We start from the raw sequence: 24,137 nt of genomic DNA on the forward strand, positions 1-24,137 counted from the left end.
TTACGTTGCACAGAACATTTTCATACGCAAGTTCAAAGTTCAATGTTACCATGCAGTTATGGTAAACAAAATCGGCTAGTATTAGCGTATAGTGACCAAGCCTAGCAAGTGTAAATATAAAAAAGGAAAAGTCACATCTGATTGGCTGATGTAATGTCGTAATGATTTCACAGGGAAAAAGGAGTCACAAATGAATTTTGAATAGATAAACTATAGTAAATTGATTTTTTAATGTTATGGGGATATAACACAAACAAATCTGAGCTCATCATAAACTGCTGAACCACACTCAGATTATAATGTTTATCTCCATGACATAAAGATCTATTAATTTAGTCCTTTTTTAAATATCTAAAGCAGCTTGCTGTATACCAATGAGATTGTTAATGTTAAGACTCTTTACATATGACTGTAATATACAGTTACCTGATACCTGATACTCTTTTCATAGACGTCAATCGTTAGACACGTTCTATCTTTAGTAGGGCTATTTTTCTTCATACTGTTACCGATTACATATTGCTTCTTCTTTACTAGTCCCCTGTAAACCAGAGGGAACTCAAGTTTTGTTCTCATCTGTCTGTCCGCCTGCCTGTCCGGATTTTGTTTCCAGATGAGAACGAATTGGTGGATTTTAATCAAACTTCACACAATGGTAGCATGTGGGAAATACAGCTTGTGTTTGAATTTTGGGTCAAAGGGTCAACTACAAAAGTCACTGTTACTAAAAAATATATTGTTTCAAAAAGTTTGGTTTCCGGACGATAACTTGAGAACACTTCAACATAATTTATTCAAACTTCATGCAACGATAGCATAACTAAACAATGGTAACTTGCCATAGATTAGAAACAGTAATTGACGGCAGGGAATTTGTGTTGCTTGCAACACTTACTGTAAGCTTGTTTCCATAAACTCGTTTTCAAGTTTTCTAACAAAACGTTATTATCGCTTTGTCTGGACTATATCATAGCAATGGAATGTTCATATATCAACTGTCCACTGTCGTTGTAAGCTATGCTTATCAACGTTTCTGTACTATTTTTACAATGACACTTCTTAAATGTAGCGATCAAGGACCATTCACAATATAAAAACAAAGAACGGATGATAATATGAGATTCAATATCTATTGTACAACTTTGCTTAAAGATTTTTTATCACAATAATCTGTGATCTAAAAGGACATTATTTTATTGCTTTTTTATATTATTTATTTTTACCTTTATGATATCCACGATGTGAACAATGGCTATATTAATATTTATAAATAATGTTTATCACTTGTGCATTGGTAACATGAATGGGAAATTAGATTTTAACAGAATCGAGTACAATCAAATATGCAGGCTAAATAAGTCCCGAAGTCAGGGGACAATTAAACGAGCACTTACGTTTTTAACCTCTGAACTGATAGCGACATTAGGGCCTAGTTTTCTTACATACATGAGTGAATTAATATAGACAAGAATTGACAAGGTTATGGAGCTCTGCAAAATAGAGGATCATATTACGTAATATACCACATACTTTAGCCTTTACTAAAACCAACCAAGCATGACCGCGGATATCTTATATAACCTGTTCGGTTATTTTTTTTAATCTATGAAATATTATTGCAGTATTGTTTACCTTCACTAACTCATATTTAATAATATCTAGAATATCTATCAATACATGCATTTCTTGGGTTTAAATATCATGATCAAATTGATAATAAGGCATCGGAATTCCAACTTAATCCTTCAACTTTTCATATGAATTAATTTTAATTGTTTTGATTAAAATGTTAAGTTTAACTTATTTCTGATGATATAAATCTGTGATATCGTTAACGTATTTGTACGAAACCTTACGAAATCGACAGAAAGCTGTGTTACGAAACATATTGTTAGACTGCTTCGAAATTACGCAATCTGCCGTGAATGAAGTAATACGACACTGCGGCTGTTTACGTGTATTAGCTCGTGGTCAGTCTACAATAATGAACTAGTGCATTATATAACGTGCCTAGATACACACGTGTGGTTACTAAGTTTATAGTACCAAATCTGTGAGGCTGTTACATGCAGGCGGTGTCCACTGTGGTCGGAGGTGTCCAGCAGTTAACCATTGCTAGGATTCGCTGACAATACAGTGTAATTGTATTATGTATTTACTGTCGTTGTTCGAGGAGATATTGTCGTCTTGAAGAATATCAACTTTGCAGGTAAGTAAATTACGTAACAGATTCATAAAATGTAAATATATCTATAAATATATATATAAATGTTGTTATATACATGTATCTTGTGATTTGAAAATTAAATTAAATGCCGTTAGGCCTAACTGAAAATCCAATTGCCTTTTTTGTACAAGTTCTAGATCTGCTTGATATTTTTTTAAACATTTGTTTACGTTGTATTTGAATTAGGCCTGATCATTGATCGGCGTCTTGAGTTTAGTTTTGACGGTCTTGGATACAAGAACAAATGTTTCGAAATGTCACGATTGTTTTTATTAAGTCATTCCAAAAATAGTTTTATAAAATATCTGGTTATTGTAGTTGATAGAGTGATAGATTGTGTCTTTAATAGATACTTACCAATTATGGATTTTATCAACTTCGTACATATTAGTATCATCATTCAATTACACGAATAGTAGAGGTATAAACAAAGACAAAATATCACATGAATATTTTATCGTAAGTTACAAGTACATCTGTACTCACGTATTTAACCATCGGTGCAGGAACCCATTTAGTGAAATGAAAAATAAGTATCGCAGTAATTTTCCAGTGCATTAGAGTAAGCGAGTATGTACTGAGACATTCAAACAAGTATTTGAAGGGGCAATAGTGAACTAAACAGGAAATCCATATTTGTTACCACAATGTGATGTATATTTAAAACATAATTGTGGTGTCATCTATTGCTGTTTCTGTACTTTAACTCCTGTATTATCGGACGATTACCGGTAACTGTCCTATATGTTACCTTTTACTGTCTTATATGTGACTCTAATATAAGGCAGTCACTTATAAGAAAGTCACCTAAAAGATAGTAAAAGGTAACTTATGTGAGAGTTACTCAATACGGGTGAGTATGTCTCCGGGCATAATCCCATAATTATGTTGAATTATGCGGAATTAAACACATTCACACAATTTCTGTATATATCCCAGATCGAGTTTTTCCTCCTTTTTACGAACACACCATTTAACATGGTTGAATGCATATTGGTAGTGTTACCTGAGCTCATTTACAAAGGCAAACCAAATGGCTTATATTAGAAATAAAAGTGTACATTTTTTAACACAAAATATCGCTATGTTTTAAGTTAGAGATAAGTCTCAAACTGTACAATATGGGGGAGAGGGAACAGATCTCGTTCCTGACAGGCCTCGATTCAGTTCTCTCGCTCACATATTGTACAATTTTCGGCTTATCTCCATACATATACATATATAATCTTTTCATAAATACTACAATGCTAAATTCGAATTATCTTCTTTCGAATTAAGTTCTTAGCATATTCCTGTAGTATATTATATAGAATACATCCTTTAAATCTGCAATGGGTATAACTGATCATAAAATATCAATCTAATAATAAAGTGAAAACACAGGAATGAATAAACAAAAACTAAGCAAAAACATATTTATTACTTTTTTTACAGAGTGAAATATGGTGAAAATATATGTAGTATTTTTCATTCGATTGAAAATATAACATTTTATATTTCACTCAATATTGACCACAGCTCACAGCATTTACAGTGAAATTATCGTTTTGGCGGGAATATATTTTTCGAAATATCAAACCAAAAGACAATTTTAGCATAGAGATAGTATACATCAAGAGATAGTATACATCTAAATCTCTGGCGATATGTTTTGCCTTAACAGTAATGTATCAGTCAATCTAAAATACAAATCTAAATACAAAATATGAATGAGGCGAACCGTTTGTTAAGAAATAAAATTAACATGGGCATACATGTAACAGCACAATTACTGAGATTTACTGAAATAATAAATTTTCTTCTGCCATCATTCTGTCTGGTATACATTACCATCAGTGTTGGGCCTAAAATAGCTATAATCTTTTTTAAATCTTAGATTTCTTGTCTATTATGTCTATTATGCATACTCCTATGATTTATATCAATAATTATGAAATAGGAAATTACTATAAAAATATTAAAAACTTTATCGATGAAAGAGGAGCTACGGATTATCGTATTGTTTCACTATATTCACGGTTGACGTAATATTAGCGATCGTAAATATCCGCAAATAAATCAAAATGAATGGTAAGAGAAATCTTACGTCCTAGGACTGTCCGAGATCGACATTGCACAAAAAATCTAACCGCCATTAAAATAAGTGCTATACGATACCAGGTAATTTTGAACAATGATGAGGGTGATAGCATATATATATATAATTAAAAGTATTTTCTAGGGTTAAAAGGTCTTTTTTCACATGGTAGTAAAGAGTCTTACTATATGTTTTGTAGATGGAGAGACTGATGCACAAAATGAGATAAGAAACCGTGTGATTTTGTCCGTGGAATTTGACATGTAGTACATCATTATGTAAATTAAAACTGGATGTAGCAACACTAAATACAGTGTTTGGAATTCGGAGATTTTCTACATGAATTACAACACAAGAAGAAATATTATTTATCTATACCACTAGATATTTTCTGTTATAATGGCCACTGTTTTTTAACGAGGAACGTCCACGATAGAACTAAAGAGTTTCTGATACTATAAGTTAATTAAAGTCATAGGTCGATTGCACCCCGAATAACGTAGTTAATAAGCTAATTCACAAATTTCAATGTCGGCAACAATGTCTTCGTTGGCAGATTTTCCATTATCGACAATTAATTGTACACTTGTTTGATCGTATTTGATTTTCTATTCGTCGATTCCCTTTTTAGGCCCCAAACTTCACTTTAAAACAAGGCTTCATCCAACACTTTCTGGAAAAAAATTGTTATAGGACAAAAATTATTATATGTATTACAATTTCGTCATTTATATAAATACAACCTTTTCTCGTCTTTTGATTGATTGATTTATATATGTTTATTGTTAAAAAACTCTCGTCTTTTCAGGTAAACAGTAAAAATAATTTTCACAATGATCATGTCAGATGGAGAACGGGATAGACCAGCTGGTCCGCATGCAGTATGTAGTGACCAACTACATCGATTTGAACCGATAATACTGACTACGAATTCGCTACGAGGAACAACGCTGACTCGGCAGGCGAAACGTGCGATACCGGAAACTCTCAAAGACGATAAATATTGGGAAAGACGCAAGAAGAACAACATGGCTGCTAAAAGGTCGAGGGAAAACAGACGACGTTTCGAATTAGATGTTCGCTTAAAACTTGAGATCCTAGAAAAGGAAAACATTCTTCTGAAGAAAGAGGTATCCGTCATGAAATCCAAATTTGGAATCCCAATAGGCCATTCTATGTTAACTGACCAAGAAAAACTAGAGTGTTTGAACGAGTTTAAAATGAAGACAGCAGAGGACGAAGGGGATTACAGACAGGGCCTAGATGATTCAGAAACAAACTCAAATACCTTAAATACTTCTGTAATGGTTCCCCACGAGAACCAATACTCAGAAAACCAAGTTTCGTTAGAGCCTGAAAATGAGCGAAATTCTCCCATATATATTGGTTACGAACGACGGCCATCGTATGGTAATTCGCCCGAAGAAATTGTATGGTCAACCGTCAACGAAGAGCAGTCAAGACTAAAGCACACCGAAAGTCATCGTCAATTCACAATCGAAGGACTCTACCCGATGCCGAATATGAACTCTTACAATTCGACCGAGGAGAAAGTTTGTCATTGCATGCCGCAGAAAATGATTTACAAAGACCACGAACAAGGTTCCTATATTGGACCCAACCGAAAACAAGCACACGTATCTGCAAATGTATTTCTGTCAAAACCGGGTGACTTTGGCAGGAGAAACAACACATCTCTGCACATTGCCGCATTTCGTGAAGTCACCCCTCCTCCCGCTAGCACAAAACTCGAGGATTGCGTGAGAACATCCACGTATGGATCGACATATCATGACGACAACGATACAAGCAATAGTTACCTGGAGCGACAGGAACTTAGACGGAAGATCATGCAATTATCTGCTCAATGTGAGGAAATGAGAGCACTTGTTTTCAAGACGTAGTTTGCATTTATTCGCATTATACCGAATACGATCACACAATGTTATTTAAAATCATTCGTGTTGATATAAAAAGGTCTTTCAAATGGTTTGCAGATGACCCCTGTGTATCGGCCATAGTTTCTAAGGACAGTGTTGTAATGAAAATCAGTTCGAAAATCCTATTCTATTCATAGCAATGTATAACAACACAGAAACGAGATACCACAAAATGTCCTCTAATTTCATAAGAGGGGTCATCTGCAAAGATTTTAAATGCAGGTGGAATCTCAATACGAATGGTTTTAACTTGAAATAAACCCCTTATTAATCCACTACAATGACTGTACATTATGTATATCTGACACTTTTACTGGAACGTAGGTTAGATATGATGCGTGTCTGCTGCTTCTACTTCTGACTAAACAAGTGATCTCTAGATCGAGTTGTCATTCTACTTTTCTACAAAAAACTAAATAAAATAATACTTCTGTTATTTTAAAAGACAGTTCAGTAAATCTGTTCATATTACACGATATTTTATTAAACGAGTTATTCTAAAAGAGATAACTTATTTTGTTAAATTGTGCATGCCGTGATAAAAATAAAATTTCGAGACGAAAATGAACATATGTCAAGCTTAAGATATTTTTTAAACATAATCATTACAGCAATTTACGTATACATTTCTAAGAATTTCAACGCCAAAATGTGCTGCAGATATCTAGGTAACAGTGTACAATAAATTTGTAAAATTGAGCAAAATAAAGCGCATGCTTTAATTATGTAAACACAGCTATTTATCTATTGTACACTGCTACCTTATATGAAAATGTCACAATGATTATCCTGCCCGGGACAGGCGATAACATTACTCCAGGTCATGTTACGATAGTGACGTATATGCAAATAAATGACATGTAAGGACTCACTGGATATCGGGATTATTGTGTGATAAATGATAATAAAAATGCATAGTCACACACGCATAGCATAATATACACGGAAGAACGTTCTAAAATGACACTGGCTGTTATTCCGTCTTGTCTCTCTTGCGGGTAGGTAGGTATCTATTGAGACGTCATCATTTTGTATGCCAAATTCACGTCGTTTTCTCTTAATAGTATGACGTTAGTCCCGCGAACACATGACGTCACAATCGATACCTACCTGCAAGGGCAGATAACTCTGTAATATACAAAAACAGAAAATTAAATAGGACGTACCAAACCAATTATCCTAGAAATTAGATACTAATATGCAATATTATAATGTATATTGATACTTATAAGCCTCATATAGATACATAAGATTTTAAAATGACTTTTAAACATATGTAAATGTGCTGATTGATATTCAAACTATGATGTTTTATATTGCAAGCTTACATGTTTTATATTCTATCACATCATCTTGAATATTTATGTTCTAATTGTTTTACATTAACATTAATATAATTTCATATTCTTTCCATTTGACGGTGTTTAATATTGAAGCATCATGTGTTTTATTTTCAACTGATGGTGTTTAATATACTACATATTCAACATTTGGTGTGACGTAATTTAAAGTATAGGTTCCTTATATTATATGATATAATTTTATTTGTGTTCAGTGTTGTATTTTAAAGATCTATGTATAACAGGGATTTTTCATAGTATTTCAACTGTGTATATCACATTGCAACTTGGCCGACTCAATTATCTGTACAATAAGAAAGACAAGACTGTAGTTAATTTTAAAAAGGTCAGGCTTGGCTTTATACATTAAGTATTGTAATGACAATTTCCGTTTTCGATAGTGTCTTTTTTTATTATTTTTTTTATTATTATTTATTTATTTACAGTTGTCTTATGAAAGTGTGAATGAATAAATAAGTGGTTCCGGTACGGCACTGTGTACAAAGGTTGTATGATATAAGGGGCCCCTGGTGCAATTATGTATTCTTTTTATTTCATTTTACTTTTTTTTCATTTCATGCACTTGCATCATTGTTTCTGTTTTGTGAATTGTATTAACGTTAATATTTGATACCAACAATATTTCCCATATCTCAATAAGTGATCCAGAATAAAAGAAGAAAACCTCACACATTGGATGAAAAATGTTTGCCTATCGTGCAGGTTTATTATTATATTTAATAAAGACATGAACTAATATAACATGTGGTTGTTTTCCTATATCGATTGCATATCAATATCACATCAATTTCAAATGTCATTATCATATAACTAATTTTGCTTCATACATAAAGATTTGATTTCGCTTTTATGTTAACCATGCTTGTATGGAGCAATTCCTCTAAGAATATATTCTATGGGGCGCGTTAGCGTGTACAATTGGACGAGTCATGTGCAGTTTCGGTTTTGAACAAACTTCCTGTGGTGAGGCCTATTAGTTCATTTCATTTGTTCGAAATTAACCTTTTTCATTAGTCAACGGAAGCAACAAAATTGACAATCAATCATTTAATTGAAGATAAATTCTACAAAAATCCCAGTCACATTCTATTCAATGAAAAAAAAATGGTTAGAAAAAAATCAAGTATATTCAAGTATTTTCTATTTTAGCCACAACAGATATATATCAGGGGTATTGGAAACTCATGTTTCTACCACAATAGGCGTTGTTATTCAAATCTAAGGGTATCAAATAATATAAATAGTGCAGCTGTTGATTAACATTTTTCTTACCACATGTGGTATAAACTCTGTACGCATTCTGATAGGCTGACACTGTGAACTTTCATCGAACTACTTTTTCTTTGGAGTCGTGTCATCATTTGTCAACGTCATCGATAATCGAATGACGTCATACTATGTTGTGATCGCCGCTTGACGTCCAAACTTGTGTTGGAAAGCGTATGTTTCAGGGTCGATGTGTCAAAATACGTGACTTGTTCATGAGAGGTGTAAAATTGACATGAAATACTAATAATATGTGAAACGCATTTTGATTGACAGGATTTCACTGATCAAGTCAAGTCAAGTAATCTTTATTTAGACTTAGTACATGTGGTACAACATATTAACACAAGTCATTAAGGCTTTTACAACCGACTACTTAGGGTAAAAATAATAACAATGAAATACTTAATTATTTACATAATCTGATCACATCTGTTCATTATCACAGTACTGCATGCATTTAACTTATAAAAACAACATATTACTTTTTCTATTAAGATATGGACATAAATTATTTAGGTCACTGATACAATTTACTAACAATATCACAGATAAGAGACCTTTGAGTAAAATGTTACAGCTATGTATGTTATAAAAGTTTTTCATATTTACACATAGTACATTTACAGTTTGCACCATTCCAAATTGAAAATATGTTTTTCAAATCTCTAAAAGAGGTTGTCGATCTCATACAATAAGGTAAACAATTCCATGTTGTAGCTGCTAAAAACCTAAAACTGTCGCTACCATATTTAACAGTTCTTGCTCTAGGCACATCACGGTTTCTCATGGATAACATCTTGTTAAAACATGTAGAAAAATTCCCCCTATCAAGAAAGGATTCATAGCTTGAGTTAAAAACCTGATATACAAACTTCAGTGTTCTAAAATGGATTTTCTGGGAATTTAATTATGGGCAAATGTACAGACCAGAGAATAAAATTTGACATCACAAAAGTATGATAGATAGCCTTACGTCCATCTAAGGTTAGGTACCCTCCTAAAACGAATATACGTACCCGGCCTACTATAGCCTTCGGCCGGGTACGAATTGGTCCCTATGTGTCGTAGTGGAGCACTGCCTCCGAAAATCACTCGGGCATAGTTTTCTATACTTTTTTGTAGGTTTCCAATTATTTTATAAGTATACATGCATTTACATATTATTTTTGTCCAAAACAAACATAACTACCATTCTTAATATCTACCGTACCGCTCACAAGACGTCAAATTCACAATTTGTGGACTTGCCGTATAAATTCCCTTCAGAAAGACCTTCATATGTATCATAAAAAATGATGCCTCGATGAGAGTTTGATATTTTATGTGGTTCAGTTGTATTGCCTAGTAGATAAGCGATGTAAGCAAACAAGTACGATAAATATGCAAACAAACGTTTTATAATGGTTTGCATAATCATTACTTTGCTCCATTAGCAGTAATATGCACCAATTGTAGCTCTAAAGACGACACCATTTTCTGTCAAAAAGTTTTTTGAGCTACAATATTGCAGCTAGTACCTTCCAAGACATACAAGGGCATTTATCTGCCTGGATGTTTTTAAACATAAGTTTCTAATATGTGTGGGTTAAAATTTAGACATGAGTTTACTAGATTAAACGAGTCTGAAACGGACTTGAACTTGATTACAATGGCCTGATGGTTATTTGGCGGGAGGAGACGGTACCGTGCAGCGCGCATGCTTTTATATAGTCCAACAATGAGTTTTATATTATTGAAGCAATTATGAAAATTTAAATTCAATTTATCTACTGTATGTAAGTACTATCAGTGGTATATCACAAAGTCAATTCAAAGTTATCGACCTGTAAGTACTGTAAGTAGTATACAACAAAGTCGATTCAACGTTATCTACTTGTAAGTACTGTTAATAGTATTATATATCACAAAATCAATAGATGAACTTTTCTTATATTCCGTACATTTATATGTGCCATACTTTCCATACTCACGAATCAAGAAGAGCTTTTAATATTTTATTCTCCGCCAAAAATTACCAACATTTTTTTAGAGTCACATTACTTACAATGCATAAGTTTTAATTTTACAACTATGAATAAGAATCGAAAATGATTTTTGGCAGTACTATTAAGTTATTTCTGCATATAGTTTCATCAAAACATGCGCAAGGTATAAAAAAAAAAAAAAAAAAACAATGCAAGAATTTTGTGGTGTAACTACAGTAATATTTATAAGCCACCCTACATGTTTGTCTGTTCATTTGAATGATTTCACAGTTTAATTCATCAAACCTTATGGTATTCAATTGATTACTACAGAAAAATTAATATGCCAAAATTTTCGCCCTGTTATGACATTTAAAATACAAATTACCACAAGCAGAGTTCCAATTCCACGTGGGGTAGTTGCTAGGTACTGACCGCAGCGTTTTTTGATATGTTAAAGTTTTATGAAATGTTACTCTATCTATCCAGTGTCATAGGATCTCGTCTTGGTTATAGACTTTGTCGTCGGTAGACTATAAGTCTGAATGTCACAGTTTTCTACGTCTTGGTTATAGACTTTGTCGTCGGTAGACTATAAGTCTGAATGTCACAGTTTTCTACGTCTTGGTTATAGACTTTGTCGTCGGTAGACTATAAGTCTGAATGTCACAGTTTTCTACGTCTTGGTTATAGACTTTGTCGTCGGTAGACTATAAGTCTGAATGTCACAGTTTTCTACGTCTTGGTTATAGACTTTGTCGTCGGTAGACTATAAGTCTGAATGTCACAGTTTTCTACGTCTTGGTTATAGACTTTGTCGTCGGTAGACTATAAGTCTGAATGTCACAGTTTTCTACGTCTTGGTTATAGACTTTGTCGTCGGTAGACTATAAGTCTGAATGTCACAGTTTTCTACGTCTTGGTTATAGACTTTGTCGTCGGTAGACTATAAGTCTGAATGTCACAGTTTTCTACGTCTTGGTTATAGACTTTGTCGTCGGTAGACTATAAGTCTGAATGTCACAGTTTTCTACGTCTTGGTTATAGACTTTGTCGTCGGTAGACTATAAGTCTGAATGTCACAGTTTTCTACGTCTTGGTTATAGACTTTGTCGTCGGTAGACTATAAGTCTGAATGTCACAGTTTTCTACGTCTTGGTTATAGACTTTGTCGTCGGTAGACTATAAGTCTGAATGTCACAGTTTTCTACGTCTTGGTTATAGACTTCGTCGTCGGTAGACTATAAGTCTGAATGTCACAGTTTTCTACGTCTTGGTTATAGACTTTGTCGTCGGTAGACTATAAGTCTGAATGTCACAGTTTTCTACGTCTTGGTTATAGACTTTGTCGTCGGTAGACTATAAGTCTGAATGTCACAGTTTTTCTACGTCTTGGTTATAGACTTGTATAACGTCGTCGGTAGACTATAAGTCTGAATGTCACAGTTTTCTACGTCTTGGTTATAGACTTTGTCGTCGGTAGACTATAAGTCTGAATGTCACAGTTTTCTACGTCTTGGTTATAGACTTTGTCGTCGGTAGACTATAAGTCTGAATGTCACAGTTTTCTACGTCTTGGTTATAGACTTTGTCGTCGGTAGACTATAGTCTGAATGTCACAGTTTTTACGTCTTGGTTTAGACTTTGTCGTCGGTAGACTATAAGTCTGAATGTCACAGTTTTCTACGTCTTGGTTATAGACTTTGTCGTCGGTAGACTATAAGTCTGAATGTCACAGTTTTCTACGTCTTGGTTATAGACTTTGTCGTCGGTAGACTATAAGTCTGAATGTCACAGTTTTCTACGTCTTGGTTATAGACTTTGTCGTCGGTAGACTATAAGTCTGAATGTCACAGTTTTCTACGTCTTGGTTATAGACTTTGTCGTCGGTAGACTATAAGTCTGAATGTCACAGTTTTCTACGTCTTGGTTATAGACTTTGTCGTCGGTAGACTATAAGTCTGAATGTCACAGTTTTCTACGTCTTGGTTATAGACTTTGTCGTCGGTAGACTATAAGTCTGAATGTCACAGTTTTCTACATCTTGGTTATAGACTTTGTCGTCGGTAGACTATAAGTCTGAATGTCACAGTTTTCTACGTCTTGGTTATAGACTTTGTCGTCGGTAGACTATAAGTCTGAATGTCACAGTTTTCTACGTGATCATTTTGTTCTCCTTGCCTTTTTTGTAAATTGCTGTAGCTTACACGACATATTTCATCATGTAACTAAAGCCGTGTTCTACTGTTTCAAACAATTTCAAAACAAAGTTTCTATGCATGTCATTTCAAGGCAGGTAAAATTCTTGTTCTACAGTATAGTCATGTACAGCCAACTAAAAAATATAAACAAAATTAATACATCAAAGACATCTTCACATGTCTAGGCAAGATAATCCATTACACTCCTCTTCCCAGCCTTGACAGAATCCAACGCTTTTACGGTGCTTTACTACTACTGTGGTGGCCATACTTTTCACTACAGTCCCGATACTGCTCGATGACGTAAATTCAGACCGATCAGAGCGTTCGTTCTTTCTTGAAGGTCGCTAATTTTAGCGCTACTTTCGCTTTCATACAGCCACGCTGTTGATTTGTAACGGGCGCTCTGATTGTGCTGTTGATTCTCACTGCAGCCAATCAGCGCGCGAGTTTCCCAGGCATCAGAAAAGGTACATCAAAGAAGTTCAGGCAAATGACATTCAGTCAAGCATAGTAATATGGTTTCAAACGCTATTTATCTTATAGTATAGTTCCTTTGTATTTTGATAATATATATCTATATATTTATTTTGAAAAATGTTCGAATAAGCATTCCACTCTTCGTTCACGCAATCTTCACATTGCATTCCGTATTTTCGACATAACGTATTCGGCTCATTTCAATTGCCCGGGCTTAATGACCACAATCATAAATACTATATAGGTTTGCAATAATTTTGTCTTATTAAGCACTTTTTCATGTTTTCTTGATTTTTTTCGAACGCCCTGGGCGCTTATTGGGTCGAATATGGTATTCGCAAATGATTTCTAGAAATAGCATAACGCAACGTAAGTGTACTTTTAGTACCAGTCCCGCTCCCTTGTGACTGTATATTTTCGACATAACGTATTCGGCTCATTTCAATTGCCCGGGCTTAATGACCACAATCATAAAAACTATATAGGTTTGCAATAATTTCGTCTTATTAAGCACTTTTTCATGTTTTCTTGATTTTTTTGGAACGCCCTGGGCGCTTATTGGGTCGAATATGGTATTCGCAAATGATTTCTAGAAATAGCATAACGCAACGTAAGTGTACTTTTAGTACCAGTCCCGCTCCCTTGTGACTGTATATTTATTACATAAAATCAAAAGTACGCACGTTCGGGTATGGCATGACTGCGACTTATACAGCGAAGGGTCATCCTTGTTTTGTTGTCAGCAGATCTTCATGATTATCTTCAAAACAAAATAGAATGATAAACTAGGACACAAATTCTTTCTGTGTACAGTTGTACATTTATGTATATACATCTGTCATCTGTCTGAAAGCAATCTTTGCATATTTCTGTCATGGAGGAAGACAAGTCCGATAAATATTACAAAATATTTGTTCCAGTCCACATGTTTTGTCATTGGTACACATCGCAATGAATATTTATGAGCATCAATACGATCCATACATGCGACCGAGAATGTGTGTTTAGCTTTTTTGAACCACTAGTACTAATTATTGATATTTTCTTTAGTTCTAATACATTGAAATAAAACAATTACTAACCGCAGCTTTTTGACGTGGGCAATTTTCATTAACTTTCTCCATACAATGTATAAAGGTTATATTTTCGTCATATCAGTATGGTTAACATATTAACATATTTATACACATGCACCTTTTCCTCAAATGAATATCATGTAAATTTTATACTAAAATACCTTCACGTGAATTTCATGTTTGATTCACGCGCAAAAAAATAATATGAAGAAATATTATCTGTGTAATTCAAAGTATACCCAGTATTTCATATTCAAGCATAATTTTATTTGTAGATATTTATTATGATCACAACATTCATTGTAGCATGACGTCACTAGATTATTGATGACGTTCACAAATAATGACGTTGCACTGAGAAATAAGTAGTTCGGTCAAAGTTCACCGCGTCAGCCAATCAGAATGGTATAAACAAATTGTTAATCAACAGCTGCATCGTTTATCTTACACCCTGAGAGCTGAATAACACCGCCTATTGTGGTAGAAATGTTGATGATTAAGGGGTATTTTATTAATTGACTCATCCTTAAAGTATTTCAGACAGAAGAAGTAGTATTGTGGTATACAAACCAGACAACCGACAGACGTAATGTCACGATATCTTGCAAAACTTGATCCCATCAGAGCGTAAACGAATTTTTTTAAAACTACATTCCGTGTACAAACTACACCATTAAAACCCTAAGTTTGTGATTACATAATAGAGTTACGGTCGCAATGGCGTATAGCTGACGGTTAGCACATTTAATGTTTCGTACTGCGCTTTAAATTATATTTATACCCTATAGTTCCCGAATGGGAAATCATAGATTCGCGAGTATGTTAAGATGACGGAGACACAGGAATAATAACAGTCGAAATAAAAGTTTCAAATCTCAAGAAGAATACCAGTAACCAAAGCGTAAGAAAATATTTCTTTCGCTGTCCAATAATGGTGATAGACGGTGTTTGCTACACCAAACATGACCCGTCATGTAATTTGAGCTGAGGATAGTTGGATGACATCAAAGCAAATAAGAGTGACTACGCAATTTGGCTATAAACGTTGATGATGAATTATGAAAAAGCTCCGAGCTAAAATTTAAATTTAAGTTGGTAAGAAGCCAAATCATTTTATATCATCAACTTATCAATATATCATATGATAATAATAGTTATGTCATCTTAACCTGGTGGTTATGACATATAATTGGTTAATATGATTTATTTTGGAAAATGACATAACATCCATCGTTATGTAAAGTTAAGGGAGAAAAATGCGGAGAAAAACTACCGACCTGCAGCCAGTTCTTCACGCGAGCCCGTTGAATGGTTAATGAAAATTAATGTCTGTTAACAGGATCATTGAAGGACGGACTACCGTTTATGCGTTGTGTGATGTGCATATGTGTGTTTTGTGAGACTGTGGTATAATCGTGTTGTGTCTCTTTGCATTAGCGGAAACGTTTGTCCAGAGTTCGAGGGCAAGTAGTACATGTAATAATATATCGGTTATTTAGCAACTCGATCACCTCTAATTTTGAGGAATGTATGTAACGATTGTACAGCTTAGGTATAGAGAAGTTGCTATTTCAAAATGAAGTAGATCTAGTTAAGCTTGCATCCTGATTCACAGTTACCATTTGAATTATAAAGCTGACAAAAAGCGAGCAATTAGAAAAAAATCTGATTGTTTTTATTTGATGGATGTTCTACTGAATATATACGTTGTAGGGTGGTGTTGCACGGAGGAACACTTGAATATTACCAGATTGAAACGATATTTTTGAATAATTTACATAAAACAGAATTTCGAGAAAGCAATTTTACCGTAGAATATCGAATTTTATTGAGTAAGAAATGATTCTCATTTTATTATAGTTAGATGTTTTCATATATTGCTTTCTCTCATTTTCTCCTTTTTTACGAATTTTTATTATGTAAATATTTTGAACTTAAAAGAGGCATATATCAGATATATGTGTAAGTTTGAGCCCTGAAATGTTACTTAATTCAAGAGTACAAGTGATCTAAAACCAAATTCCATTAAATAACTTAGAAACAGGATTCCACTTGATGCGCCGATGTTTCTCCTTGTAACACATCATATCTTATCTTTGTACGTACTTGCATGACACATTGTTCTGTGCCACGTGATACTTGTACTTCCGTGAGTGACATCATTGCCATTGTCAATCCGTGAAATTTACCATGATGGTCACTAAGTATGTAGTTTTGACCATCGGTCTGTTTTTAGCGACCAATGCAGCTGAAATTCACCACCTCCTCCACAGCGGACTATGTCTTTGTGTTGCTGACTCGGACGTTTACGCAAGGACTGGACGTAAGGTCACATTCATGTCTTAATCCGACATATCAGTTATCTTTGGTCAGACATTATCAACGAACACAAGATATGTAATGTAGAGTTCAGTAGCACAGTCTTCATTATCTGCCTTTCTGTGCAACAGGGCTGTATTACAATATCAAATTTGAAGAGTTATGGAATCCCCCGAACAACTAAGTACTTGGGGGTTCCTCCTTATTGTAAAATAGATAATCAAGGTTAAATAAGCATGATTTGATATACTGTATCACGTGAAATTGCTAATGTATAGACATTTTCGTTATTTTTTGGCTGTTACTGGACTAGGACCTCCATCGACTAAACACTAATATGGCTATCCACAAAATGATTTGTTCCAAAATGTTTGTAGTAAAAAGTTCCAAACCTCGAAGCGAAGTATCCACGAATAATTCATGTTTTACAGAATTGTATTAGCTAACAAATTTGAAATGTGACTGAGCAAGACTACTTTTTTATGTAGACCACCTCAATACTGCTCATGGAATATTGTTTTTGGAGAAAAAAAAACCAAAGTATATGAAATACGTATCAACATGTATTGTATATCCAGAGATACATGTATTGTTGCTACCATCCCAGGATGGTAGCTATTAGAATTGGTCGCTTTGCCTGCCATGTTGTTGGATTATTCTCAGAAATCACACAAGGCGGCGCTACATGTACTTCAAATATAGTCTCGTTCAACCAGACTCCTGTTGGCTTTGTATGCTACGCCAGACAGAGTATCAAGCGTCTGGTTGAACGTGACTAGTACTAAATAGGGTAAGTCTAGAGAGGTTTCAAATGTTCGGTGATATGTTCATCTATATATAGCCTAACTGTTAGCTGGCTGATCATGTTACTTATAGTAACTGTTCATGTACATGGGAGATGCTGAAACAAAATGTTAGGTTTTACTTAGGGGATATTTGTGGAACTGCAGTTTTAACCGTAATATAACGGTTGTATTTCACCAAGGATTTATAAGTCTCATATACGTCCTTGATTTCACCAACTTGTCCAAGTATATCCGTACTTCGTACATTGTATATTAAACGGAAAACTTAAGGTCCACCACACCTTCTAAACAACTATTAAAATATTCAAAACGCTAATTTTCATCACGCAGGTCGTATTATGTTTCCCGACGTCGCCCTAAATACCAGGCGTCAATTGACTTACTGCGCATGAAGGAAAAACAAAGACACGAATCTTCACTGTTTATATATAGATTTGAATTTGTTTGGTGTTGTTACCTCGTCTTTGGCCATAGTTATCAATTGTTGTAATTGTTTTAAAGAAACTATTAATTTTTGTTTCGGAAAAGTAGCCTAGAGTATGGCAAGCCGTTTTGATATTTAATACATAATAGCTTAAGTTAAAAAGTTATTTAGCTGAAGTTAGAAAGTCTTTTTTGCATAATCACTTTTTTCACTTAATCAAAAAAAAATCTTTGTTGACTTAAGCTGAAATAAGTGATAATGCAAATAAACCTTATTCAACTTAAACTAAAAACAATCCGGTTGTAGATAAGTAAATCGTATTTCCAATATTCAACCTGCCATCCCCTTATATTTATAATGGGTTAGGCTAGTCCATTTGTACGTGTTCCCGACAAGCTTGAACAGCCATATTGCATTAAACAAAATGGCCGACGACGTGCTATCAGCAATTCAGATAAATATTTGAATGGTATCAAATCAACTACTTCAAGGTAACCCCAACAAGAAATGTTTTATGCATAGAAGACATTGTAAATATGGGGCGTTCCATTATTTTTTAAGATATGCACCTTGCTAGTAAGAAAATAAAGGTGCTGGATTTGAATAATGCCTTAAAAATAATTTTTCGTTAAAAAAAACTAGTATATATTAAATAATCTTTTCAGCTTAAAACACTTTTTAGCTTAAGTTAAAAAAACTTTTCAGCTTAAGTTATAAAAACTTTTCAGCTTTTTCAGCTTATAAAGTTAAAAAAACTTTTCAGCTTGGTTGTGATTAATTGTAGCTGGTCTAATTTGACTTATTTAAAATGCAATTTTTTAGATGAGCGACAGGAGAATGTGTTTAATCAACATTTGAATTGACAAATAACACAAAAATGCAACGTGCAATGGGTACTCGGCATATAAATATTGGGGGCCGCCATCTTGTTAGGCAGTTGTCATCGCACGCAAAGCAGTTTCGAAACGGCGACTGTGATTGGCTGTTATGTATGGAGTGTTTTCATTGAATGAATATATTGGACTAGTCCAAAGGCGATTTCACGGTTGACTTCATTTTTCTTCTTTTTTTTTCATGATCACAATTTCAATGTGTGATCGATATATTTTTACACTTAAGTTAAAATAAGTGTTAATGCAAAAATGAGAAATCTAACTAAGAATCTAAAAAGATTTTCACTTAAGTGAAAAAGATTTCAACTTAAGTGAAAAAAACTTTGATTATGTAAGTTTTTTAAACTTAAGCTGAAATCTTTTTAACTTAAGTTAAAATCTGTTTAGCTTAAGCTAAAATCTTTTTAACTTAAGCTAAATAACTTTTTAACTTAAGCTATTATGTATTTAATATCAAAACGGCTTGCCATACTAGATACCATTTCCTGAATATCTTTTACAATAAACGTGAAAACATTTAAATTATTATTCTTCAAAAATGAATCGTCATAAGAACTATGCCAGCTAACTGTGAACAGAACAATTCGTCAAGCTTTCCTATCATTGCTTCCTAATAAATAATGCTGTATGGTAGCCTTCTTAGCTTTTTGGGAAGCTAATACTTGTTATAAATTATTTACATAATTCACAATATAAGCTAAAGAAAGGAAAACTACCTTTAAATGTAGATGAGGTTGAGGTAGATTTTAATTATTTGTTCTCCTCTTTTCACTGTTCATTCCTCGTATGCTATATCTACTTTCTATCCTTCCACGATATTGAATACGTCATCTTGTCTGTTATTTCTCATCTTTAGTCTTCTTTATGTTCCTCATAATAAATATCTACTTTCTTATGCCTTCCTCCATTACAAATATCTAGAATCTATGCCTTCTTCATATTCCTTCACAATAAATGTCTAGTTTTTATACATACATCTATTCCCAAGCTTTCCTTGCCTCTTCTGCTACATCTTTTACTCTGACACATTTATTTTCTTATTCCATATTATTTCTCATATTTCAAACCCATTTCCAGCTGGTCCTCAGTACCTTATAGCCGGGACATTGCAAGCGAATGAATGTTTCGTATCGAATGGAGGACTTTCACACGAGGGCTACGAGGAAGGACAATCCTGGTACGAACTTAAGGAAATTAAGGGAGAGGTAAACAGAAATCTATGATATATATGTCGTATTTAGATGAGGTCTAAAATAATTTTTCCGACAACTTGTGTTCAAGTTATTTGCTTATTATATTATATTGATTTGTTCATATAGGTACAAATGGTATTGGATATCGCTAATGATACTAATTACAAACTTAATATCAATATTTGTAATATTTCCATACCTAGAAAAAATGATGCTTTAATTTGTTTGATATCAATCGGAGTTGTAGACCATAATCTATGACTCTTCACCACTCTTTTAAATAACATTTTAATTGTCATAATAAATCTTCTTTAAGAGGATCGAGATTAATGATACTATAATTCACTTCATTTTTGGGATCACCTAATTTCGCGATACAGAGTTGTATGATTCTACTGAGTGATGATAACGATGATGAATGATATGGTGAGGATTTTGAGTAAACGTTTTTGAAGATGATGATAAATGGATTTGATTTATGAAACTGATGATGAATGGTTATGACTAATGAGAATTTTGGGTGTGCTGGTGACGAGGATGAGAAGGCTGAACAGTTTTTAAGTTTGAATGACAATCACCGAGAGAATCATAAAAATAATTAAAAAGCGGTTTGCATGATTAGAAGGATGTGTAAAATACAAATTTGCTTTGTCTCTATATAGTACTGCTACTGGAAAATACAACAAGTACAAACAAAAATGTTCTATGTTAACAATGAAGGCTTTTTTAGATGGTTTTCTGTGTGGCGTAGTGATATTCAAATACTGGATGGCGTAGTGATGTTCAACTATTGCGTGGCAACGAGGAAGACGGCTAGAAACCTAAGACGACCCGTGTTATTGAAATTAATATATTATTCATCTATTTTAAATGGTTAACGAAGTTATGATAAGTGTAGTATCAACGGTAGGCTAATGTAATTTTTACAAAATCATCAAACTCGTTTAAACTACATCTAAAAAATAATTATCACAGTTTAGGTTAACGTATGCATTTTTTTAAACTATATAATGTCAGATTACATGTACTTTTAATGTTCATGTGATAACCAGAAAATGACGGTTATGTTTTACTTGCTTTATCGTGTTTAAATTACCGACTCATTCTATGTATATACATACAACATAATGGATATTGACGCTATTTGAATAAAAAAATAAAGTTAAAATTCGGTCGTTTAAGATAGTATCTGTACTCTAGACCTTTGCACACGGCATTGAATGAATTGTTTTTCAACACTGAATAGCTCTATGCGATCATGCATAGGAAAACTGATCTGCATGAAGACTACGCCTTAGATGTATGAAAGATAATATGTAGTACAAGATAAAGATGTTTATGAAGGAATGTATCGTATACCTCGTATATCTTTACAGATTGCCTGGGTAGATGGTTTTCATCTTCGCGCCAAGAATGCTACGTCATGCCCTAACACCGGAGCCGTTGTCCTCTCAGGTTTTTTTATCATTATTTTTCGTTTTTGGTAATCTTAGATTTTACGATGTCACGAACGTATCCGTTTACTAGTGATATCCTAGAATTTTTAATGATTTTGTGAAAATTACATCATGGATTGTGCTAAACAATTTTTTTTGTCACACTAGCTGCCTTCCTTTTGTATTCTATGCACACCTTTCTATAACACTAGTGTGTGCATACCCAGTCAACCTCTAAGGATACCAAGGGGGATATATATTTCCCACGAAAAGACTTTTTAAAGGGAGGATTTGCTGCACATTTTTTGTGACGTAAACTATGTTGTTTTCCACTTATTTTTATAGTATTAACTACAATACTTCAATATGATTTTAGCCTAATTTTAAAGTTCCCTTTTGTATTATCTTAAGGATGTTTTATCCTAATTTTTATAGTTTGTCTCGTGATAATTTGAAGAAGCCCCTTTTGCGTGTTACCAGGAAGTGTAGGTCGGGTTTTTTCCTCCTGTTACTCTGACTTTTCTAAACCTTCTACACTGGCTGACAATCTAAATAAGGAATGACTTAACACAAATAAAATGCGTAGCTAAATTTCGTTTTAATATACAAATTATCTTAAAACACTAACTAATTCTAGATTTCATAGTGAGTATAAATAAATAACGTTACCGAAATCCCTTCCCTGACATTTTCGTTCGGATTGAAATAAATCCACCGTATTCCCTTAAATTAAGTAACCTAAACTAGCATTGAAAACGAATTAAACCATCTATGTGTTTGGGTATGTTTCAGGGGCACAGAACATTCCAACATGTTTGACACCTGCAGGGTAAGTATATTAAAGATGCTCCACCGCCGACAGAGCATAAATGATATTCATCACTTGAACAATAATTGGTGTGTAATCGTGTATATATATGTCTAATTAACACAAAAATAATATAAAATAATTTATTTTGCCTTTGGTGCATGCGTAATCAATGCTTCATTCCATATAGGATATAGTGGCATGGAATTTTTTCGGGGTGCAATTAATTATTTTTCATATCTTTTAACTTGAAGTAAAATTAGAAGTTTTAACTTTTCAATGGTGGTAATGATGTAAAGTAAGTAACTTTTTGGAGCATCTTTAAAGATGCTCCACCGCTGACAAATGGTATTTTTTCACTATCAAAAACAGGAGCAGACGATTTAGTATTTTTCTTCGGTTACAAAAGTTACGTACTTTACACCATTACCACCACTGAAAAGTTTGAGCTTCTAATTTTACTTCAAGGTAAAAATATGAAAAATAATTAATTGCATCCCGAAAAAATTCCGTGGCACTATATCCTATATGGAATGAAGTACTGATTGCGCATGTACCAAAGACATAATAAATTATTTTATGTTAGTTTTTGTGTTAATTAGACAGATATATACACGATTACACACCAATTATTGTTCAAGTGATGAATATCATTTATGCTCTGTCAGCGGTGGAGCATCTTTAATGAATAAGGGTATTTATCTTTTTGAAAAACGTAAAAAAAACACTAATATGTTTATATTGAATTGTAGTATATTGTACATCAAAGGTACATGTATTAGTGTTTTCTTTACACAAAAGTGTCATAACTTTTAAGCGGCAACATCTTTAAAGTTATTAGAAACATGTTTTAAAAAGCTATGTTCAGTGCTACCACAATATTTTCAATGCGGAGGACATTATTCGGTGTAACTACTGTTCAATGATTTTGGTATCCTATTTTGTAGGTTGTTTCAGGAAGGAGACATGGTCCATCAAAGCGGACAAATGTGTCGATGTCAGAGCTCACAGATAATTTGCAGCTCAGTCGTCGGCTAAATTGATAAAATATCGGTATTCTAACGATTGTATCGCCCTAAAACCTGTCATATAAACAAGAAACGAACAATTTAGTTGCTTTATTTTTAAATTGGTATGTCTTGGCGCATTTTGAAAAAAAAAGTTATTATAAATGAATAATTTATCTTCAGTACTGCATGGGAACTTGCTTACTGTATAATTATTTACGATACCAAGAGGAAGACAGAGATGGTGGATAGATTAGTACTCGTGTACTATTTTTTTATGGGGGAGGGGGGGGGCTTTCTCGACACGCCAAATATTTGTTCTCAACAAGTGTAGAAATGTATGCTTGTTTGTTAATGATTATGAAAACAATTAACTCTTTTAGTTTTAGTTAACAGCTTTGCAGAGGGACTCGAAGTAACAGTTATTAATTATATGAGTTTAACTCCCGTTGATTACATTTCGCATGCCTTGATATCTAACCAAAGGTCTTACGACTGCCGCGTAATATGTTGCACTGCTTGTGAATTTTAACAAAATGTATACGTTTCAACAAAAATGTGCAGGAGATTCAAATCATATTTCTTTCAACAAAGAATCTAGCGCTTAAGTTAACTTCTCGATGGAATTTAAATTAACATATACATTGTCGTTATGA

At 33.6% G+C, this 24,137-nt stretch overlaps 2 protein-coding genes across 3 annotated transcripts; both read left to right on the forward strand.

The window, feature by feature from the left end:
* Positions 1 to 510: 510 nt before the first annotated feature.
* Positions 511 to 23,582, forward strand: LOC138336744 (uncharacterized). Of its 2 annotated transcripts, none has more exons than XM_069286294.1 (5): positions 511 to 664; positions 20,114 to 20,242; positions 21,607 to 21,685; positions 22,459 to 22,495; positions 23,422 to 23,582. In XM_069286294.1, the coding sequence occupies exons 1-5, from the start codon at positions 614 to 616 to the stop codon at positions 23,510 to 23,512; spliced, it is 387 nt and encodes a 128-aa protein (XP_069142395.1). In that variant the 5' UTR covers positions 511 to 613; the 3' UTR covers positions 23,513 to 23,582. The 2 variants fall into 2 exon arrangements, with proteins under 2 accessions (XP_069142395.1, XP_069142394.1); XM_069286293.1 differs by lacking the exon at positions 511 to 664 and adding an exon at positions 16,677 to 16,918 and having other exon boundaries at positions 20,115 to 20,242.
* On the forward strand, positions 1,920 to 8,346 carry LOC138336743 (uncharacterized). The gene is made up of 2 exons (XM_069286292.1): positions 1,920 to 2,209; positions 5,113 to 8,346. The coding sequence occupies exon 2, from the start codon at positions 5,138 to 5,140 to the stop codon at positions 6,206 to 6,208; it is 1,071 nt and encodes a 356-aa protein (XP_069142393.1). The 5' UTR covers positions 1,920 to 2,209; positions 5,113 to 5,137; the 3' UTR covers positions 6,209 to 8,346.
* Positions 23,583 to 24,137: the final 555 nt, after the last annotated feature.

The sequence above is a fragment of the Argopecten irradians genome, chromosome 12, assembly GCF_041381155.1.
Source record: "Argopecten irradians isolate NY chromosome 12, Ai_NY, whole genome shotgun sequence".
In the NCBI taxonomy this organism is placed as follows: domain Eukaryota; kingdom Metazoa; phylum Mollusca; class Bivalvia; order Pectinida; family Pectinidae; genus Argopecten; species Argopecten irradians.

Coding starts and splice junctions, on each gene's coding strand:
- LOC138336744 (XM_069286293.1), top strand. CDS start 16,786: ATGATGGTCACTAAGTATGTAGTTTTGACCATCGGTCTGTTTTTAGCG. Junction 16,919..20,114: donor CGTTTACGCAAGGACTGGAC/GTAAGGTCACAT, acceptor ACCCATTTCCAG/CTGGTCCTCAGTACCTTATA. Junction 22,496..23,421: donor ACATGTTTGACACCTGCAGG/GTAAGTATATTA, acceptor CCTATTTTGTAG/GTTGTTTCAGGAAGGAGACA.
- LOC138336743 (XM_069286292.1), top strand. CDS start 5,138: ATGATCATGTCAGATGGAGAACGGGATAGACCAGCTGGTCCGCATGCA.